The sequence below is a fragment of the Halichoerus grypus genome, chromosome 2 (assembly GCF_964656455.1).
Source record: "Halichoerus grypus chromosome 2, mHalGry1.hap1.1, whole genome shotgun sequence".
In the NCBI taxonomy this organism is placed as follows: Eukaryota; Metazoa; Chordata; class Mammalia; order Carnivora; family Phocidae; genus Halichoerus; species Halichoerus grypus.
This window is the reverse complement of record NC_135713.1, coordinates 109,050,529-109,074,451: the sequence shown is the minus strand read 5'-3', so window position 1 is coordinate 109,074,451 and position 23,923 is coordinate 109,050,529. Positions and strand designations below refer to the sequence as shown.

Here is a 23,923-nt window from a genome sequence, read left to right as displayed (position 1 = left end):
ATATCTTCTTCTAGTCAGGCCAATCTCATCCCTGGTCCTATTGTTGGTTTCATGAAAAGTCAGCTAATTCTCAACTTTGTCTTCATGCCCCCCTGTTCTCCTGGAATCATTTGCTGATTTCCTCAGCCTTCTTTGATCACTCTACTCTGAAGTTGCAGGGGGCTGAATAAAATATACCACACAGATTAGGAGAAAATTGTAAGCAACCTCAAGTTTCTCATGGGTTAGTCTATGGTGGAGTGTAAGCATCCAAGCTGGAGAACACCTATGGGTGAGGAATAGCATATCCAACATGAGCCCATCCCAAGAGTGAGACCCAGGAGATATTAGTTTCATTTGGTTGATAAGGAACCTATTCTTGTGTCATCCAACTCATTAGCTTCCCCTCCAAGGGCTATTACATCTTAAGGGGAGCTGGGATGTACTCCATGTGCAAAGGAGGCATGTCTGGGAGAAGAGTAGAAAGAGGATCCAGACTAAAGTCTGAAAGAAGATAATGTTTCTGTCCAAAGTGCTCAGCACCTAGAGTACTGAGAAAGAGAAATCAAAGCCCGATCTCCAGGGAAAGTGGTGAAAGGGAAAACCAAGGAGCATGGTGTTATAAACCATAGCCCAGATCCTGTGAAGACAAAGGGACAAGAGTCAGTTGAACTGAGGAATAATTTCTTGAGCTACGTAACATATGCAGGTGACTTTAGCAATGTGTCTGCCATATCCCCAGATTTCACTATTGCATGCCATCTCTTTGGTAGGTGCTGAGCCTCTGTATTTGTAAGCTGCTATCTCCCGCCATACGCTAGCTTTGCCTCCCCAACCTTTAGGAACAGCAGCCAGCACTCAGCATTTATTGACCACCATTTGTATGCCAGGCTCTGTGTGAAGCACCTCAGATACACTGTTTCACATAGTCCTAACAAACATGCTAAATCTTCGAGAGGTTTAGTTATAGAGGTTTAGTGGATTGTCCCCGTTCCTCAGCTATGTAATAGCAGAGCAGGAACTCCAGGTCTGTTGACTCAAATATCCACACAAAGCAGGTATTTTTATTCTCATTTTACAGTTGAAGAAAGTGAGATTGAACTGCATGCTTTTAAAAGCAGCGAACTGTTCATAAAACTCTTCTTTTCCCCCATAGTGGCTTGTACTTCGATTATAAATACCTAATGCTGGAGCTAATGAACTCTTCTAGTTTTAAACTATACAAAAAGCTACAGATTTTCACATGTATAATCTTTTTATTTTATTATCTATAGTTATCTGCTGCTTAACAGGAATGAACATATGTAGAAGGTATTTTGAGCTAGATCTTTACCAAAAAAAGAATTTTTCATAATATTGCAGAGCTGTCATATGAAAATCACGAGGGAAAACAAGACTAAAAAGATATATAGTGATACATTGCAAGTACAATGTAGACTCTCTATTATGACTATTTCTGAAATAATCACTTCCCAAAATATGTGTTGCCTTATTTTTTGAGAGATTATTATTTTATAATAAAAATATGTATAATTAAAATTATATAATATAATCAAAATATTAAAAATTGTTATTTTTTAGGACACAGCAGGCCAGGAAAGATACCGGACTATCACCACAGCCTATTACCGTGGGGCCATGGGCTTTATTTTAATGTATGACATCACAAATGAAGAATCCTTCAATGCAGTACAGGATTGGTAAGTAATACTCCCATCACTAGTAATAATGGAGTTTTCATTCGACTTCCTCTTCCTTCTCAAAGCAGTGACCAGTGTCACTATGTGTGTTTGTTGTGTACTGTGATCCCCCTTGTGCTTCACAAAGCAGACAAATACTGGCTATGCTCAGAGTCGTTGTTTAGAGATTGGTAGGAAATCCTTCTGGTGATTTTTCTACATTCTGTAACTTCCGGTGCTTTGCAACCTGTTATGCTTAGTTCCAAGGAGACTTTTGATTTTTTTTTAAATATAAATAATGAATGGTTTGGAAATTTACTGGTCTAAAACAGGGATTTGTAAACTGTGGGCCTAATGTGGCCCACCATTTGTTTTGTGAATAGTTTTATTAGAACGTAGCCAGGCTCATTTCCTTACCGTCTGAGACTGCTTTCACACACAACAGCAGAGGTAAGTTGTTTTAACAGAAACCATAGGGCCCACAAAGCCTGAAACATTTCCTATCTGGCCGTTGACAGTAAAAGCTTGCTAGCCCCTTGTCTAGATTTGTTAAATAGTTTTCAGTTTTTCTTCAAGTTGAAAAGTTTCAAAGGACTGAGATAAAGGCAGAGCTAAAACCCAAGCATGTTCTGACTCATGGCTACATCAGCTATGCGAAAACCCCTCTGTCCGTGGGGAGTATGACTGGCAGCGGAGACCTTATGTGGCTTCTGTCAGCCAGTCCCCCCAGCACCTTGGGAGGACAAGTGGAAGAGCTGATGGTCATGGTCATGGTCAGGGATTCAAGCAGCGGGGCTGAGCAGAGTTGCTTTCCTGTGGCAAGAGCTAGAGTCTAGCTAGAGCTTTGTGTGGTAGGAGGAGGAAAATGGCGCCCCCGCTGCTGGGAGCAGGCCTGAACAGCCATCACATTTTAACTGCCAACGGTCACAGCTGGGCTTCTATACGAGAATAGTAGCCCCCCAAAGTGAAATAAATGGCATTCATTTTTTTTTCCTGTTTTGCATCATAGTATTACCCAAAGTAATTTTTTTTACACGTGTATCAGCTCAATGAAGGTCAGATGCTATTAAAAACTTCAACTTGCTTTAGATTATTTCTTTTAAATTTTATTTTATTTTATTTTTGTTGTTGTTGTTGTTGTTGTTTTTAAATTTTTTTATTGTTATGTTAATCCCCATACATTACATCATTAGTTTTAGATATAGTGTTCCATGATTCATTGTTTGTGCATAACACCCAGTGCTCCATGCAGAACGTGCCCTCCTCAATACCCATCACCAGGCTAACACATCCTCCCACCCCCCTCCCCTCTAGAACCCTCAGTTTGTTTTTCAGAGTCCATCGTCTCTCATGGTTCTTCTCCCCCTCCGATTTCCCCCCCTTCATTCTTCCCCTCCTGCTACATTCTTCTTCTTCTTTTTTTCTTTCTTAACATATATTGCATTATTTGTTTCAGAGGTACAGATCTGAGATTCAACAGTCTTGCACAATTCACAGCGCTTACCAGAGCACATACCCTCCCCAGTGTCCATCACCCAGTCACCCCATCCCTCCCACCCCACCCCCCACTCCAGCAACCCTCAGTTTGTTTCCTGAGATTAAGAATTCCTCATATCAGTGAGGTCATATGATACATGTCTTTCTCTGTTTGACTTATTTCGCTCAGCATAATACCCTCCAGTTCCACCCACGTCGTTGCAAATGGCAAGATCTCATTCCTTTTGATGGCTGCATAATATTCCATTGTATATATATACCACATCTTCTTTATCCATTCATCTGTTGATGGACATCTTGGCTCTTTCCATAGTTTGGCTATTGTGGACATTTCTTTTAAATTTTAATTGTTCATCTGAGAAAACACCTACATCTCTTCTACTTACACACACAGATGCACACACACTTACAATGCAAGAAATAATGCATTTACAGTAGCCTCTCAAAAAGGAAATATATAGCTATAAACTGAAAAGGGTGAGATTGGGACTATATGAAAAAGTAATTATCTTCCACTGAGCCGCATAAAAGAAGGCTTAAGTACTCTTCTTTTTAGTAGACTGAATATTGTAAAAATGCCAGTTCTTCTCATATTAATTCATAGATTCAAGGCAACCCCAATTAAATACCGACAGGTTTGGTACAAAATGGAAAGAAACAAAGAGTCCAAACATAGACACAAATCCATCTAGATTTAGTTTATGATGAAAGTACCGTTTCAAACTAGTGACAGAAAGGTTTGTTCAATTAATAATGTGGTGATATCTAGTTAATTTTCACACATAGCTCTGGCATACAAACTGCTATGCAAAGTGGTCATTTTAACTTTGATTCTTTCCTCTGAGGAAACGTTGAGACCCAGTGCTCCCGGACAGGAGGTGTTCATGAATCACCTTCCAAACTTCAGGGTCCCAAATGCTGTTTGCACCCATAGTTCTTACCCTGTTGTTTCAATGAATGTTATATGACTACTGAGAATACCAAGAATTGAGTTCATTAAAACCAAATGGCAATAAGACCAATAACCCAGCTCTCTATACTTCTGGCTCTAGCATGAGAAATGATGTGGAGAAGTTCAGCTTCCGCAAGCCCTACCCCACACCTTCCCTCGCTCACCCCAGCCAGCCCAGCTTCATCCCCACCACGCTTCCTCGCCTGTGAACAGACCACCTGCCCTTACCAGTCTTCCTCTGCCTCAAATTCCCTATTTGACTGTTTACCACTCTTCTTTTTTTTTTTTTTTTTTTACCACTCTTCTTTTTTGAAGCTCTGTTTCCCACCCCCCTTTTTTTTTGAGAGGTGTGTTTTCCAGATTATTCTTGTCTCTCCCTAGGACTGCTTCTCTTTCTACTTCCAAGATTTCCCTCACCCAGCCAAGAGTAAGCATACCCCCATGGTTTGTTCTATTGGGCTCATTTTTGCTTTCCTTGGCTATCCTATCCTCTCACACACATCATTTATCATTTACACTGGATAGCTCCCAAGTTTACATTTCTGGCTCCAGGCTGTGTTCTAAACTGCAGCGTTGCATTTCCAGGTGGCCCAAATATTTCTTCACCTGGCTATCCTGCTGGTGCCTCAGAATCAATTATCTCTGCCTAAAATTGCTCACCTTCCTGACGTCATTATTTCTTCTTATTGACACCACCACACCCTGTCACCCAGGGTCTACCCTGAATCCAATTCTAACCTCCAACCATCCCAATCTGGAACTTGATCTTGCGTATTAATTTTTTCTGAATATCTTTTGATTCTGCTCCTGCCTCTCCATTCCTACTGTGACCATCATTGCTCTTCTTCTTATTATGGTTTGCTTCTACCCTCACAGTAGCCTTCTAACTGATCTTTCTCCCTTATAGATTTCTTCCTGTCCCACGCCATCCTATCCCACTGCTGCTGTAAGAGTATTCCAGATGAACATAATCCTAAAGACCACTGCAAGGCCCCGCCCAAAAGCCATGACTTGCCATCACCTACTGAATTAGTTAAACCTTCTTCAGCCCGACTTTGAGACATACCACATTGTGGAACCACTATACCTTTACAGTCTCTTCTCACTATCATAGAGGCAAACTGATCTATTCACGGTTTCTAGAACCCAGGCTTACCTTCCTAAACTTTGTGGGGTTTTGCTTTGATATCACCCCCTGCTTTGCATATCTTCTTCACAGCCTACCCCCTCCATTCCCCGGCACATCTAGATCTGTCAAAAACCAACAAAATCGATCCTTACTTCTTTTTTTCCGTCCCCAATTGTATGACCATTATTATTAGGGGGATTTTATTCACTCCACAAACATGTATTGAGCACCCCCTCTTTCGACATTCTGCCAGACATTGTATTTATGCCAGCATTTACTATCCCAATTAATGGATCCACCCTCATCCAGTTATCTGATATAGAAATCTAAGCAGTGTTTTTGATTTCTGTCTTTTACACATCACATCTCATTGACCACCAAGTCCAATAATTTTGACTTTCTAAATGCCTCTCACATCTATTCTTATTCTTCGTTGCCACTGTCTTCACCTGGACTGTCATTGGCTTTCATCTGCTTTACAAACCTTCTGTCTTGTCTTTTTACCTTTAGGTTCCACCCACTCCACATCCTCTATCATATGGCCATCAGAGCTAATGAAACTTAACATGTCTTTTTTTTTTTTTAAGATTTATTTATTTATTTTGGAGAGACAGAAAGAGAGAGAGAGAGACAGAGAGCGTGTGAGCAGACGGGAGGGGAAGAGAGAGGGGAAGAGAATCTCAAGTAGACTCCCTGCTGAATGCAGAACCCGACACAGGGCTCCATCCCATGACCCTGAAATCATGACCTGAGTCAAAACCAAGCATCAGATGCTCAACTGACTGAACCACCCAGGAGCCCCAAACCTTAACATGTCTTAAAAATAAATCTTCAGTGATAAATCTGGCCGTATGTACTTTTGAAACCTTCGCAAGTGATCCTGAACCCCGTTTCTGATTAAGGCCTTTGGTTTTGAACGAAGTCCAAACATGGTAAACAGTGTAGCCCCCACCCACATGTGTCACTAACATCATCTCCTACCACTCTTGTCCACTGGTCCCATATTTCAGCCAGACAACTTTGCTCAATTTACAGATGTTTGATCCCTCTAATACCTCTGTGCCTCTGCTTAGAATACCTTCTCTGTTATCTTTCCAACTCTTTTTCACCTTTTAAGGCAGCTCAAATATCAACTCTTGTATGAAGGTTTGAAGATCCTGCTACCTCCTTTCCCGTGCACCCCAATTTCCAATCCCAGTGGACAGTGCTCCTCATACCCTTATGCCTGCATTCACACTACCCCAGCACTTTCTACAGACCACCTACAGAACCTAGTATACTCTGTTTTTATTTGATTACGTTTTTTCTTCTGTATTAGACTGTGAGTTCATTAATCTTGTTTCTCTAGTACTGAATACAATACAATCCTATAACTTTTTTCTGAATTTTTATTGTGAAATATATGTAGCAAAATTTACAACTCAACCATTTTTTAAGTGTACAGTTAGTGGTATTAAATGCATTGTTAGTGCTGTCACAACCATCACTACCATCCTTCTCCAAAACCCTTCATCTTGCAAAACTGAAATTCTATACCTTGTAAATAGTAACTTCCCCTTCTTTCTTCTCCTCAGCCTCTGGCAACCACCATTCTACTTTGTATCTCTATGAATTTGACTATTCTAAGTACCTCATATAAGTGGAATCATAAAGTAATCTCTTACTGTACAATAATACAATGCATATTTTGGATGGATGATCCAAAGAACTATAGAGGTTCACATCCTTTGTTGATATCCCAACAGAAAATATGAAATTACTTCAGACTGACATAGCCAGGATTTAATGGTTCTATTCTTCCTCCCAACAGAAGATTTAACATTGTTATGTCCATCACTGCTATGGCACTAATCATATTCAACTTTGTGTTGTTCTGAAGATATACTTGTCTTAAGTTCTTAATAGATTGCAAATTATTTGCAGAGCAATAATATGTCTAACTTGTTTGTGTTCCCTACTTAACATAGGTAACATTACAAAACAGGTATTTTAAAAATTATTCTTACCTGAAAAAACTGACCCGTCAAAAACCTTGGAAAATGTTTAAGGAATAAAAACAGAATGGCATAGTAAGAAAAGAAAACTGTTTAGGAAAAAAAAAAAAGTCCAGTTCAGCGTTTCCTACTTGCTTTACATATATGGCATTAGTAAGTAGTACTCGGGAAAGAAGGGAGCTTGGTGGCATTCAGTGGTGACTTTCTATACTAGGAAATAAAGCCTTCTCAAAAAAACAAGCACAAAGGAACATATTCTCTAAATTACTAGTCTCCAAGTGTCGATATTAAGGGGACCAAAAAAAAAAAAAAACCTAGAAAAACACATATAGCAAAAAATAAGAAATTGAGACTGATTTGCACCTAAAGTTTCAAATACTCTAACAAAATGCACTTCAACTGCTCCAAAAGGAAAGAAAATGGTTTTTGGCTGTGATCTCAGTAAAATTCTTAAACCAATTATAGGGACATTCAGATTAAGTGTTAAATTTCTTAGAATTTCATGACACACAAATTCTAATGTGTTAAGAAGCCAGGCGTAGAGATTTAGAGAGAATAGCAACAAGGTAGCAGATTGTGTTGAGGAAATGGTGGCTATCCTTTTTTTGAAAACACATTAAACTGTGCTTTCAATTTTCCAGTGGAATTTTATCTGGGCAATTAAATAAAAATATCCTCTTTAATTTGGCCAAATTCCACAATTCTATAAAATTAATATAAAATGAAACTCACTGTGAGCTTACTTATACATTTATCTAGGGTCTACAAATATTCAAAAAGAATGTGAGAAAAAACACCAAAGATACATACAATATGGTTAATAAAATAGGATTAGAGAGTAACTCCCAAGAATCAGGAGCAAATAATTGTTTTAGCCCTCATGCCCTGGAAATGGGGTGGAAAAATCTTACATGCTAATTCTTGATTGTGAAGTGTATGGTCTCAGGACAGCAAGAGCAAAGAGTCCAAGTTCCACAGACATGGATGACTCATAGTCGTAGCAGCAGGGAAGCTTCCGCGTGGAAGGCAAGAGACCGTGGCATTGGCCTGAGGTGAGCTGCTTTGGGTGACGCCTTTCTCATGTTGGAGAAGGGAGGTGGTAGTTGAGCAGAGCGCTTGCAGAAGTGTGTAGCGGGAGCCGTGTAGCAAGTGGCCAAGAGCCGCCTCAGACGGGTGAAGCAAGAAGATCTGAGGGAGCACATGAGAGGTGTCAGAGAGAATTTAAAAGCTTATGGAAATCCAAAAGATAAAATGGAATGAAATTTAGTTCTAAGGTTCTTGGAAATCATGGTGAAAATCAAGGCTTAGGGGGGAAAAAAGTAAACACGGTGTATTCTATAGCTCTCATTATAGGAAGGGGAGAAATACCACACCAATCCTCCAGGGCAAAGAAAGTTTTCTTTGAATTAAATGCTGATGGAAATGTCTTTTATTGGGGGCACATTGGGTTTATGTCAACGAAGGCTTTTATAGCTAGTACTAAAAAGACCTCAGGAGACTCCTTTCTTACAATGGCCTCAAAACCCAGGAGGCAAACATTAGAGCATGTTCAATGAAGGCCCCCATGAGAATCTAGGCAAATACTGTAGTCTGAACACATAGACTTCTTGTGGTCTTTAGTGATCCAAGAACTGAATGGTAACCATTCAAGGGAATGCTTGGATTCCATGCTACCTAGACTATCTTCCCTAAATATCATTTTTCTATGTTATACCTTAGGTAGAAGAGAGTGTGAGGCTATGCACTCTGAAGAAGGCCTCAGACACTAATATTGCATCCAGTACTTTGGAATACAAATGCTGATCTTGTATTATAATTGTTATCAAGTCTAGTTTTTAAACTTCTTTCAGTCTCCTGAGCTTCTCATACCTCTGGGTTTCTTTTTCTCAGGGCCTTTGCTTTCTATAACAAACCACATCCCTCCAACCCCAAGATCAAGCCAATTTCTTCTCATCCTTCAGATCTCAGATTGTCCATCATTTTCTCTGATGTTTTTTCAAATACCATATTCTTTTAGTTGCTTCTGTAGTATACTGTCAAAACACTATCACACATGTATCTTATAACATATTGTAAGTGTTTATCTAGTACTCTGTTTTCCTGCCGAATTCCAAGTTCCTTAAAAAAAAGACTATACTTGTCTTCTTCACCTTTGTATCCCAGTGTCTACTCTAGGAATGGCACTGAGTGGCTACTTAAGAAATATTTATTGAATGAGTGAGTGAAACTCGCACGGAGAATGTGCATCTCGTGAAGCCATCAGAATTGATTGGAGTGTTTTGTAAAAAGATGTGGGAAAGTAAGGTGGCTGTAAACAATCATATTGAGAACTGCAACGGGGCTTACAATGTTCTTCAGATTTGTCCACATGGTGAAAATATGTGTAAATCATGGTCAGTAAGTAGAATTTGCCAGATTCCCATTTGCTTAAATCTGCATTTTGTTAGGGAGCAAACTGTGTGGAGTTGTAAAGTCAAGGGCAGGAATTTTGTGGCTCCGTTATGTGAGAAAAGAGAAGTTACCTCTCAAAAAAAAAAAAAAAAATAGTGTTCTGTGCTTTGACTCCTCCTATGGGCTTTGGTTTAAGAAACAAAATAAATAAATGATTAGAGAGACAAGTCCCAAATAGATTTAAATAGTTCTAGAAACACAAGATCACCACTGAAAATTTCACTGCCTTTGAAATGTTTCTCAGGTGAGTGGTGGCCAGAGAGTTCCTAGGTCTCAGTTGGAGCATGGCCCCAGGTATATGGAATGTGGATCCCTTGTCCAGGCTCTTCCTAAACATCCAGTGCCTAAGACTCAACTGTCTACACCTACTGCAGTGCCTTTCTTTTTTTTTTTTTTTTTTTTGCAGTGCCTTTCAACTTGACTTAAAATCTTCCCATTCCTGGGGCACTGGGTGGCTCAGTCGGTTAAGCATCTGCCTTCAGCTCAGGTGATGATCTCAGGGTCCTGGGATCGAGCCCCACGTCAGGCTCCCTGCTCAGTGGGGAGCCTGCTTCTCCCTCTCCCTCTGCCTGCCGCTCCCGCTCTCTCACTCTCGCTCTCTCTCTCAAATAAATAAAATCTTAAAAAAAAAATCTTCCCGTTCCTGACGTTAAGTGCATTTCTGTTCTAAGTATGGCCTGGCCACAGGCTGCTGTACTTCCTGCAGGAGAATGTCGCTGACTTCTCTTCCCCTACCTTATTTATTTACATTTGGCTTTTTATGACACAATGAGGAACTCTAAATATAAGTTTGGGTTTTTTTGTTTGTTTTTTTGTGGGGTTTTTTTGTTTTTTGTGTTTTTTTTGAAGCAGGAAATCTGGTGAGCAGATTGATATTTTTTAAAAACCACCAGACGGAGGATAAAAGTCTAACACCATCTTCCCACCAGTTTTAAATAATTCATTTCTATGACGTTCAGGGTACCATTGCAGATGTGCTACAACCAGAATGAAATTTCACCCTCAGATATTCTTTTCCTCTGCAATTTTTTGTTATCCAAAAATATGTAATGGTCTTAAATGAAGGTGACATCATGTTCAATATGAAAGAATTTTAGACTGGTAATAACAACTAAGATGAATAATTGCTAAACCTTTGTTCATGGCTTCCTAACCTTGTTCAAGGTTCCTATCAACTATAAAGTTGGTTCTGTCACAGCTCAGAGTTCGTAGTGGTGGGATTAGAATGCAGACATCTGATGCCAAGGTTCACCCCCACCCGACACTGGGCATCAAGGAGTCTTTCTTCTCCCTCCCTCCCTCTCTCTCTCTCTCTCTCTCATTGCTCACTCTCTCATTGCTGCTCTGACCCAGCCTTAAACCATTTTTCCTGTATGGATAATCCAACTTAACCTCAAGCTTATATTTAAAGGATAGATAGCTCCTAATCCACAGCTCCTTCCAAAAAACCTGAAATAAACCAACACCCTATCCCCTCAGCTGTCTTTTGCATCTCCATCTTTTTGGTTTACTGGGCCAAAAACATCGGGACTAATCTTAACTCCTTATTTTCTGACACCCCACATCCACTCCTTCAACAAATACTATTGTATCTTGGCTCTAATATCAAAGTACAGTCTGCTCTTGTTCAAAGTTGTTACACTCCATGAAGTCACCAAAAATGTTAGTTAGTGAATACTGAATTGTTGCTCCATAGGGGAAATAGAGAGGCAGGTTCCTGGGAGCCTCTGATTACATTTTTGCCAGCAGATCAATATGTGCTTGGTTTTAGGTGTGTTTCCACTTAAAGACACTTTATTTAATGTATTTTGTTGATTCGTGAACATTGGAGTCATGGCCAGCAGCAGAAAACTCGTGCCCAAATGAAGTGTGTCTGACCCAGGTGTTTCTGCACAGCCATACGACAGTCTTTTTGCACTTGGGAACACCAGACAGCACTTGGGCTTTATGCTTGGCGGTCATTTTAAACGCAGTCACCAACAAAAAGCACAAAAGGTGAAAAGTACGGCATTGAGCATATTGCGAAAAAGCACTGTTTACAGAAGAAGACTGAAACCAGGCAAAGCATGGTCTTTTTCAGTCTCCGCTGGGAATATGTGTGTCAGGCCACTCCGCTTTCTCATCCCTTGGCTTATGTCTGCAAATGTCTGTGAAAGCGCCGTGAGTATTTATTTGGGGATTACAAATAAATTTTAGCAAGTAGACAAATTTGCAAGTACGGAATCCATGAATAATGAGAACCAATTTTATATCCAGAATCCCTTCACTGCCCACCATTTCCAATGTGTATTAGTTTGCTCGGGCTGCCGTAGCCAGGCCCACAGACTGGGTAGCTGAATAAGAGAAATTTATTGTCTCACAGTTCTGGGACTCTAAGTCCCAGATCAGAGTATTGGCGGGGCTGGCTTCTGAGAACATGTGAGTGAATCTGTTCCAGACCTTTCTTCTAGCTTCTGCTAGCCTCAGGCATACCATGGCTTGTAGATGGCTGTCTGCTTCCTGTGTTTTCATATCATCTCTCCTTTGTATGTGTCTCCCTCTGCGACCAACATTATCCTTTCTTTTTTTTTTAAGATCTTTATTTATTTATTTGAGAGAGAGCAAGAGAGCACAAGCAGGGAGAGAGGCAGAGTGAGAAGGAGAAGGAGGCTCCCCACTGAGCAGGAAGCCCGATGCAGGGCTCAATCCCAGGACCCTGAGGTCATGACCTGAGCCGAAGGCAGATGCTTAACTGACTGAGCCACCCAGGAGCCCCCAAAGTTATCCTTTTTATAAAGATACAGTAATATTGGATCTGGACCCACCTTAAAGACCTCATCTTAACTTGATCATCTGTGAATGCCTAATTCTAAATATGGCCACATTCACAGGTACTTAGGATGAGAACTTCAATATTTCTGGAGGGATACAATTCAACCCATAACACACTGATACCACCTTGATCATGCCACCATCCTCTCCTGTCTGGATTGTTGCTATAGCCTAACTGGTCATTCTGCTTCTACCACTGTCCCTGCCCCCAGAATCTTCCCAGCACAGAGAGGGTGCTTTTCAAACTGTAAATCAGATCGTGTCACTCTTCTGTTCCAAACATTCACAGCATCCCACCTTTCCTGGACTGAAGCCAAAGCCCTTACAACAGCCTACAAGATCCTGTGCAGCTGACTCACCACCTCTCTATCTTACCTTCTTCTTCTCTTCCTCTCTTGCACCTGGTCTCGCCACAACAGCCTCTTTGCTATTTCTAGAACACAGCAGACATGCTTCTTCTTCAGGGCATTTGCTCCTGCTTTTCTCACTGCTTAGAAGTCTCTTTCCCAGATATCCTTATGGTTCTCCCCTCACCTAATGGTCTTCACTATAATGTTACCTTCTCAGCAAGACCTTTTATATTGCCCACCCTCTTTTATATTGCAACCCTTTTTATTTTATAACTTACTTATTTATCACATCTGTCTCTGCAATAAGAATGCTAGCTTCACAGAACAGCAATTTCTGTCCTTTTTATGCAGTATTATGTCTTATGAATCCAGAACAGTCCCTGGAACATAGTAGGTATTCAACACATATTTGTTGAGTAAATGAATATATGAATAACAGAGAGAGAAGTATATGGGACTAGATCTTCATTTTCTGTCTTTATAATCTGGCACGGTTCATGGCACATATCAATTATGTCCAACAAAAAACTGATGACGAGGGCCAGAATAGTATCAGACCATTATGATGAAAATAAATGAAAACTTTCAATTCAAATGTAGCAAGGAGATAATGCCTACTTAACCAAAATTTTGTCTATATTATAAAATTCTCCCAGCTTCTCGGTAGAATGGAGAGGATATGTGGGTAGAATTGATAAAGAGAAATTAAAATGTTTTAGCATACATATGGGGCAAAATGACTTGAAGTTACCTGGTTAGTTTTTGTAGTACATTCTATCTCTAAAATGGTTTGGTTTGGGGTTATTTGTTTGTTTTTGGAGAAGAGAGTATATTTGGGACCTGGGTTAGTACAACAAATGCATAGCACATATTTCAGGGGACCTAAAGAGGATTAGAAATGTCATCTAACCCAATAGGAAATATTTGCTCGTCTCTCGTGGCCTCAGTTCAAAGTTTTTCTTACTGTTTCTGTTTCCAGTTAACCAACTGCCTGCCTCTGGGTTCTCTTGTTTCTTTGTTTTTTCCACTCACTCTTTCACTTACAGCAGTTTGTTCTGGTTTGTCTCAATGAATTCCTCAGACTGGAAATTGAGATAAAAATTAGCTGCATGAAGAATACAGACATGGTACAAAATGTAAAGCCTTGAATTAAAGATCCTAATTAAGCATTTCATTTTACCCAATGTCTGCCCAGACCTGTAAGGCAAACATGGGCTCAGATTTTGGTCAGAGAGAATCTTTTTCTTTCTTTCTTTCTTTCTTTTTTTTTTTTTTTTTTTTTTTGCGACTTGGGAAATAGCAAAAGTCTGAAGACTGAAGCCTGTCCTATATGACTTGGTGTTTGGGTACTTAACTAACCTCAACTGTACTCAGAGATGGTAATTACTCTTCTATAAATATTAACACTAAACCAAAGGCTAGAAGCTAAATTCTAGTTGCTGCAGCCTTACTTACCCCAGTCAGGTTATATAGGGAATATAAAGATTAAATAAAAAATTACTTGGACTCTTGGATAAAAGATATTATATAAATATGATTGCTATTTGTTCTGCTTCACTTGCCCTCTGAAAATACACTTCTTGGCAGCCCCTTTTGTGCAGTTTTGTATGACTATACTTATTGCAAATGCCAGTATTTTCTCACAGGATTTCCTTGGTTTCCATCTATTTTAATATACCTTATTTTCTTTGAAATTAGTTGCCTGCCTTTGGGGAATAGATTTGTCTTGAAGGACAATAATTATACCTGTCACATAACTCCTCAGGAAAGGAGATTGTGGTAAGAGCCTATTTTCTGTCGTAGATGTTCATCTTGATTTCTGGGTTGTATGGTTGATGATTGCTGTATAAAAACAAATCTGTAGGATTGTTGGTGATAGTATTAAGAAAACATATTTCTAGGCTTTAAAGAGGAACAGTTATGCCTTTCTTGAGTCTTACCAGTGTTTTCAGATCTGTGGTGAATGTGGTCTCCAAGTCTGCTTTCTGACCATAGTGAATATGTTGGGTACTTCTTGATACCTACTACTGGTCCTCATTCTCTAATTGTCCAATCAGCAAATACATATGTACTCAGCTACAGCATCGTGAAATGAGTAGAAAGACCAGGTCTTCTAGGTCTAAACTGCCACAACTCCAGTCTAATCTCTACTTATTTCTAAATTGTTGACATTGTTTGCCTAATGTAGGGCTCCTGACTAGCAGGAGCATTCTGGAGCCCCGTTTGTTCATTTACCATTGGGCTGGGTTTGGTCATTTATCTTTGCAGTTCATTTCATTAATATAATTTTCTTAATTATCAGTTGTAAACCAACCCCCTACACACCCACTCCTTAAAAACAAAATGAAAGAAAGAAAGAAAGAAAGAAAGAAAGAAAGAAAGAAAGAAAGAAAGAAAAAGAAAGAAAGAAAAGGAAAGAAAGAGAAGAGAAGAGAGGAGGGGAAGGGATGGGAGGGGAGGGGAAGGGAGGAGAGGAGAGGAAAGGAAAGGAAGAAACATTAAAGGTTACTATTCAGAAAATTAGAAAAATAGCACAATCTTAGTCATGGGAGGATTCCATTTCATCACCAGAAGATAGGTCATCATGTATAATGTCTGATTCCATTAAATTTAGACAGATCCCTTCTTCATTGTTGTCTGTACCTTTCCCTTTATGTACCATCAATTTCCAAAGCAAGAGCAAGAATCACAGTGTAACTAAAAGGACATACAGGCAACCCAACCATATATCACAGTCTCCATGCTGTCAATCTCATGTTCTTTGTTCATATAATATCCCTCAGGACAGTTCACATTTAAGGTCTATTGTATCCTATAACCTAATTTTAATTTATAAATATCAAATGAATTTGGCTCTTTCTCTGTTGTTCCTTCCCATAGCATATTGAAAGCAACAACCAGTGGAAGGCAGATGAGAGAAATGTCATAAGGCCTAGGTGGTTTCTAGACCTTTTTTTTTTTTTAAACCAAATACTCACAACAATTAAAAGTTTTTGAGTAGTCAGCCTGATATGTCTACCCAGAGTTAGCCAAACTCAAGATTAAGGCCAGAGTCCTCCACAAGTTTGGCCTCACTTCAGTTTGGGGGTCCCCGGGGCTATTCTGACTAGCTGGCCACAAATTCAGGGTTTCCCATGACTACTGTTAGGTTTGAGAAGTCACTAAAATGACTGACAATTCAGGAAAGAGCTATACTTAAAATTTCAGCACTCCTGTGGAAGACCCCTTTGTGGAAAACTGCCCTGAGCAAGCCCGCCAAGGAGCACTGCAAGGCTGACTGACGTGGGCACACCAGCTGCCCTGACACCAGGTGGCCCTCCTGGGTCCTCCACTCCTCTGACTTGCATCTCACTTTCCCTTTGGCATCCTTTTTTTCTCTTGCCCTTGTTGGCTCTCCACATTTTGCTATTCAAATCAGTTTCATTCCTACTGAAGCCAAGCGTAGTGAGAAGGCCAACAGGACAGGGTCGTGTGGAACTAGCCCTCCTCACAATGCCCGTGTCACAATGTCAAAACGTTCTTTTTATGAGCAAATAGTGGAAAAACAATTATTTTTACCCCCTACTTCATACCTAACCACTTTTCTTATCAAACCCCTTCCCTCAACCTCACGCTTTTGCCGAGTTCCACTGGGCTCCATCCTAAACATGACATTTTTGATAGATTTGTTACCCTGACATTCAAGGAGTTAAGTACAGTAAAAACTAGCTGTGCCCACTCCCCAACCTAGCACTTCCTAATTACATAGCAAATATTTAAGGAATAGGAAGAAATGGATGCTCTGCTATAATTGAGATTATTTTCTTTGTTTTTGATAAACTGTGAACTTTGAATATGCATATTAACATGGTAATTTATGCAAATCTTTGCCTTCAGAGTTTGTATTCTGGAGATAAGTCCTTTCTGAGTTGCTGGAGCACAGAATTTTATATCCTATGACCTTATCATATATTTTGAAAAGGACCAAAGAGGACTCAATTTATGGAGCTTGATAAAACAGCTTATTTTAGTAGAAATTTCCTTAAGCCAGGAGGAAAAATTGCCTTTTTTTTTTTTTTTAATTCCTTCAATTTAAAACTAATGGAGACAGGATCTGGGGAGGAAATGAGAAAGGCCTAAAGAAGGGGGTAGAATTATTGGTTAAATCTCCGTTTTGAGAAGGGCACGAGGCACCAGGCTGAGGAGGAGGGCCGTGAAGCTTTGCAGACCCTTAATGGAAGCCCCTTGCCTCAAAGTTAGACAAATCCAACAAACCAAAATACGGTATAACCTGGGAACTTTCACACTGCTTACCATTCCTTAGACTCCCTTGACTATATTTAAATGAGGTAAAGGATTCCTAACTTAAAAGATGGCTGTGAGGAGTAGAAGAGAAGATCTAATATACCTGGCATGTTGTAGACACTGAAGAACTTTCTCTTGCCCTCAGTCTGTATCAGACCGTAGTTCCCGGTCCAGATTGCACACTAGAATCACTTGGACCTCTTTTCAAGGCCTATTGTCCTATGCAGTAATTCAATCAGAATTTCTGCTATTGTTACCCCAGCATCAGGATTTTTAAAAAATCTCCCCAGTGGATTGTAATGTGAAGTTACATTGAAAGATGAGAGCTTTACCCAAGGCAATTGTTGTCACAGATTATTGGAATTGGACACCCTTGTATGAATAATAACATTCTGGAGAAATACATACATATATCTTATATAGCTTCTTAACCTTTTATATCTTTAGATTTTGCAGAATGGTTTTTTATGCCCCTACCTCTACAACCAATCCATTAAAAATGATGACTCTATCCCACATATTTCCATTGTGGACTGGATTTTAATGCTACATTGTTTGCCAGCTTTTTTTTTTTTTTCCTCAGAAATTCTGTGGTTCAGGTAGAAACACAGCATAAAGTCTTGGTATGGATCAGTCATTCAAACCCGAAGGATTCAGATCACAAGTCCTAGTCCTGTCAGCAAGCACAGGACCTACAGCCAACCTACAGCTGCATTCTGAGGCAGGGACTCCTTCTAGACTTCCTCCCAGTATGAGAAACATAAGCCTGAACCCATGGGTGGAAGCCCGTAGTTTCCCCTGGAAGGGGTAGAGAGATGCAGTGAGGAGTAGTAAGTACTTGCTATCAAGGATTTATCATCAGTACAGTTGCTGCAAAGGTTCCCGGGATTCACTACTGTTTTATTAATGGCGGAAGGACTGGTATGGAAAGGGCTTCTGCAGGCCTGAGGTAAACACCACCTCAAACGTGTAGGAGTCACGTGGTTTAGCAGCCCTGTGTGGCATTTCTGGTGAACTCAGTCTGGGTCAGGATTCTCATGGTTTGGGATGAGGTGACAAGTGCATGTTGAGCCTTTTCATGATTTCTTCATTCTCTTTGATGGGATGCTCACACAAAGAAGAGGTGAGGCCAGACTCTAAACTTTTAGAGGCTTCTAACTAGGCAGAACAGGGGGACTGTCACGTTTGTGGTTTTCCAAACTTTATATATATATTTTTGGAAGTTGGATATGCAGCACACAGGATGCTGAATATAGCATACAAGATTCCATTCAACTTACAAGGGTTGTTTTTTGTTTGGTTGGTTTTTGTTTGCAGTTGGGGATTTTTGCATGGCAATCTCCTCAAAAAGTGTCCAAATGAATCACATCCTGCCCTCACAAACTTCGGAGGCTTTCAGGGGAAATAAGACATGCAGTTCCCTGGTCACCGGGCCACCATTATGGAATCAGCCTTGTTCCTAGAATTTCCTCTTTAACCAGTCCATGCCTTCCACGCAGCCAGGGCAGTTCTGCAGGGCGTTTCTGCTAGCCACCCTCTGATATTCAAAGGCCCCATTCTGCCAGGTCTACTGTTAAAAAATAGATGGGGTGTAATAACTGCATGCACCTGTCTTCACCCCAGCCACACCAGACCACGGGCTATTACTCATATGTGCAGTGCTCCTTGCTACCTCCACTGTTCCATCAGAAAGATAGGCTCCTATCCCCACTGCAGATCTGTAGTGCTCACCAAACCTCACCTCACATACATCCTCCTCCTCGCTAATGCAGAGAATGTCCTAACTGAAGGCCCCCAGGAGGCAGGTACGCATTAACTGTTACTTATCATTCCTTCTTCCAGCCCTCCGCATCAGGGTCAGTAACTTCCCTGGGGCTTCCCCGGCCCTGCCTTTTCTAGATCTCCTAAACACTTACTTCCTCCCGCCTCGTATTATCATTATTTACCTGTTCATTTACTCTACTATGCGATAAAGTTCTTGACATTTGAGTATGAACCAGATTTATCCCTCTGTTACCCAAGGATCTCTCAAAGAACCTTATACTTAGTAGGCACTCAGTCAATATGCAATTGATGATGAACAAATGAGTGGGTGGGAAAATAAATACCCATGACCATGCTCAACCTTCACCGGCATAACTCGCCCTTCTACAGGGTTTGCTCCTTATCTAAACAAATCTTGTTAGCTGATTGCTTTGATTCTTTCTAGGGACTAATCAGATTAAAACAGTTCACAGAATATGTAAGTCGATCATTGATTTGCTAGGGTAGATGGGAACATTTGCACTTGAGAAGGAGAGTTTTATCTTCCCAAACTGGTCTCCAGTTTTTAAAGGATTTATGATAAATATAAATAGGACGGTCTTTTTCTTACTCTCTGAGGCTGGCGAAACAAACAAAAAAATAGCTTCTCGTTCTAGGCAAGTCACAATGCTTCCGGTAACGGGTCTGTCAGGGAATAAACACATGGAGCCAGAATCATTTTGTGGCATTTTCAGGCAGCTTACTGCCCACCCTTTCTCATCACCTTTGCAAAGAGCTCTGCTCTATGTGGACTTACAGAAAACAAAGACATGACAAAGGACAGGGAGGATGGGTTACATGCTGAATATTTTAACTGGGTATCAGGAAGCAGCCAACTTTCTAAGAGCTAGCAATTGCACATATTATGCACATACACGTAGCCATCCTTATATTTCAAAAGAACTACATTTTGTAGCCTGAGCTTACCATTAAGGGCTTTGATTTATGACTTCTCATTAGCAGCCACTACACCTCATTGTGATACAGTACCATCTTGCACAGTAATTAACTCATCCGTACAGGATGCGCTTGGTAGCTGGAATGGAAAGTAGCATTTGCTTCATGCCACTTCTGCAGCCGCAGAGGGAATTCACACAGTTTTTCTGAAATCAGAAATCTCATGTGTATCCCTTTTACGGGGCAGGAGGGCTTGCTTTGATTTTTTAAGTTTTGCAGAATAACACGTAGGAGGTTAAAGCAGAAATAGATACTGCTTCATTAACAGTGAGTCCAGCTGGCTTAGTCAACAAATCACATTTCCTTCCTAACCTTTACTTTCTAAACTACCTACAAATTTGAGGGTCTTAATCTGCCTGGGTCCCTTGGCAGGAAGGTCAGAAGTCAGTGTCACTCTCATCCTGGGGCTCAGGTTTCCGGACCCTTCTATTGGGCTTCGCTGGTGAGAGTCTGCGCTCGTCTGCCAAATTATCATCTTCATCATCTCCCGTGTGAGTCTCACTGTCCTCTGAGTCTTCGTTGTCGCTGGAGTCTCAAATAGGAAGGTGTTTCACAAAGTTGGTTTGCAAATTCAGTGTGCTTGCAGATTCCAAAACTGCAACACTCTGCATATACAAAGGTATTTATTTATTTATTTAAAGATTTATTTAAAGATTTATTTATTTATTTGAGAGTGAGCTGGAGCACATGAGTGGGGGGAAGGGCAAAAGGAGAGGGGGAGGGACAAGCGGACTCCCCGCTGAGCACCGAGCCTGAAGCAGGATTCAGTCCCAGGAATCTGAGATCATGACCTGAGCTGAAAACCAAGAACCAGACGCTCAGCTGGCTGAGCCACCCAGGTGCCCCTATAGAAAGATATTTATATTTTAATAATTATCATTGTTAATTATTTCATGGGTTCTTGTTTCTAGACTAGAAACTGCTTGACGGGCTCCTTGAGCTTGGTAGTTAATTCGTCCCTCCGGCGACGCATACAAAAGCTAGCAAGGGGATAGTGGAAGTGAACACTAAAGCAGTGGACTTGACACCCATGATTATTCTGACAGAAATAGCAAGCCCTCTCACTCCTCTCAGTAATTAAACCCTACTGTGAGGAGGTACAGCTCTTCGATCCAGCACCTACAATCGAACCTCTCCATTTTTTTCTAACATTGTTTCTGATCAAATTTGTTTTGAACGAGATTTTTTTAGACAACAATACACATGTATTAAGCTGACATTTAAAGGATCTGGACTGGAACTTTCAGTAGGGTTGCACGAGGTAGCAAATAAAAGTATAAACTGTCCTGTCAAATTTGAATTACAGATAAATAATGATTACATTTTTAGTATAAGTATTCCCATGCTCTATTTGGGACATATTTATACTCAGAAATTATTTATTGTCTATCTGAACAAATCTAACTGGCCACCCTGTATTTTATCCGGTTATCTTATTCTTTAGAAACATATAGACAACCTGAGTATAGTAGAAAAATTTTAAAACACTCACATTCTAACGTGTCTCCATTAAACTTCCCGTTCACTGCTTCCTGCCATCTGCCTCTCCCATTTTTTCTGGAGGTCACAGCTGGTAACCAAAAGCATGCTATTATTTAGTCAAAATATTTATTATTTCTGGCAAAAGCATATGAGCGTCTGAAGGCTGAGGTGGAAAACTTTCATAAGGAAAACAGCATAATGTGGGTTCATTGGTACATATCCCACAGCGCCCGCCCCATCCTATTTCTATGTTGTTATTATGAATAACATGTACTATATAATAAATATATATGTGTGTGTCATCTTGTTGTTTAAATATCCCTTTTACTATCAATAGAATTAGGAAATTCTTTGGTTTGGGACAACATAAAGTAAATCTCTTTAAATCTAACAATATTCAGCTCCGAGTAACTTACTTTGTAAATACTCACTAGATATTTATTTTAAATTATAGCAAACATTACTGTCAGGACCTTAAAAAAAAAAATCCCTAGGGCTTAAATGGCTCCAAATGAGATTTGACATCATCTCTGTCCAACCCTCCTTTCTATTAAATAAACTCTTTCATTCTTTCAAGGATTTAAATAATACACTTAGAGTCATCTTTGATCAACAACAAAAAAGCAACTACATGTGTCCATCATATGACACCGTATCAGTAAATGACAGGACAGAACAACAGAACATGTGTTAGAAAGGTAGAGAACTTTATCCCTATCCCAGCCCTCACACTTGTTAATATAACGGAGATTAAGAAATTCTTTAAAAGGCATCTAGGCTATTCCACATGATCTGGAAGGAATCTCAAGTGAAGTTATCTATCAACCCAGAGAGGATGCTGGGAAAACACTAAGAATAAGAAAGATAATTAACCCTTTTAGACGTTGTAGTCTATGCATATTTTGTCATTGTGTCCTTGTGCCTTGGTGTTATAATTACCTGCTCTTGTGTCTTTTCTCTCCCCTAAACTGGTAATTCCTATGAGGTAGTATGAACCCTGCTGCATTTTTTTAGCGTTGCCATTGCTTGGTAGTGCCTGGTTCATAGTATGAAGAGTAATTCCTTCAAAAGTCTGGCAACTGTTACTCTAAAGTAGAATGCGTTAGGCACAGCTACTCAACATTTTACTTTGGGGAGGAATCATACCTCTGTCGGATCGCTGGTAGCCCCAACCCTGCATTTCTCAGAGATCTATAAGCCCTGTGTGTGTGTGTGTATCTCAGAATTTAAATGTACATAGATAAAGAAATGTACATATATACGTGTGTGTGTGTATGTAGATATCCGTTTACAAAGAATTCTAAAGAAGGTGTAGGGAATCTTTAAGAGGTAGAGGTGGTGAACTCTTCATCAAATTTATGCATGCTCTTCTAAAGCATAGTCACTGGGGGGTAGGTATGGTTAAGGACTACATTTCCTAGCTTCTCTTACCCCTAGGTGGGCCATGTGATTAGTTCGCACCAACAGAATGCCAGCCAAAGTAATGTATACTACTTCCAGACCATGGGGGTTAAGAAGTGAATTTGTTTTCTTCATCCCTATTTTCCTCTTTTAAAGGGCTAGATGCAGCATTTTGGAGACCATAGGGTAAAGGTGGTACAGCCAGAAAATGGAAGGAGCCTGGGTTTCTAGAAATCACTTCTAGAAAGAGAGTTTTCTCCCCACCCCCTCAATCAGCCACATTCATTCTGGACATGATGTGTACAAGGCATAAACTTCTATTGTGTTGGAGCCATAGGCTTATTTGCTTCAGAAAACAGCCTCACTCCTATCTAATATAATTTATTGGTAGAATTTTTTTACCACCTATTCACTTTTTTTTCTTTTCTGTCCTCGCTAGAAGCAGTTGTTCAGACTATTATTTCTTTTTTTTTTTTTTAAGATTTTATTTATTTATTTGACAGAGAGACAGTGAGAGAGAGGGAACACAAGCAGGGGAAGTGGGAGAGAGAGAAGCAGGCTTCTCACCAAGCAGGGAGCCCAATGCGGGGCTCGATCCCAGGACCCTGGGATCATGACCTGAGCCCAAGGCAGATGCTTAACGGCTAAGCCACCCAGGCGCCCCCAGACTATTATTTCTTATAATTTTCTGTTCCCTATCTTTCCTTCATAGTGCTTAAAAAAATCCCAGTACTGAGAAATCATGATTCTTACACAATTTCATAGTGATTGGTTCTATGTGAATTTTCCTTTCACTTAGGAAACATTTATCTAGCACTCATTATGTAGAGCATGCATCTTGCAAGGCCTTGGGAGTAAAAAGATAATTAGCTGATGAATTATCAAAAGAAACAAACATATAAAGGACAAATTACAATGAAATGGAATAAAAAATGTTACTGCCTTATGGAGTCTCTAGGAGCCGATGGAGCATGTTGTCTCTCTACTTGGAGTAGAAGAAGCATCACAGAGAAGGTGACCTTGAGTTAGGTCTTGGAGGATGAATATGAGGTCTGCCAAAGGATGAGTCACTGTTTACACCTTTTAACCATTTATACAATGAAGAGAGGATATTGCTTTTTATAAAATGCTATTGGTTTGTCATATTAAAGCTG

General features: G+C 40.1%; 1 protein-coding gene across 3 annotated transcripts in view; it reads left to right on the top strand.

Annotated features, from left to right (window-relative positions):
* Window positions 1–23,923, top strand: part of RAB3C (RAB3C, member RAS oncogene family) — a 343,707-nt gene that overhangs the window by 181,559 nt on the left and 138,225 nt on the right. For all 3 annotated transcript variants that reach the window (XM_078067302.1, XM_078067301.1, XM_078067300.1), the window contains one exon: window positions 1,561–1,679. In XM_078067302.1, coding sequence (XP_077923428.1) covers window positions 1,561–1,679 — 119 coding nt within the window. The remainder of the gene's footprint in view (window positions 1–1,560; window positions 1,680–23,923) is intronic.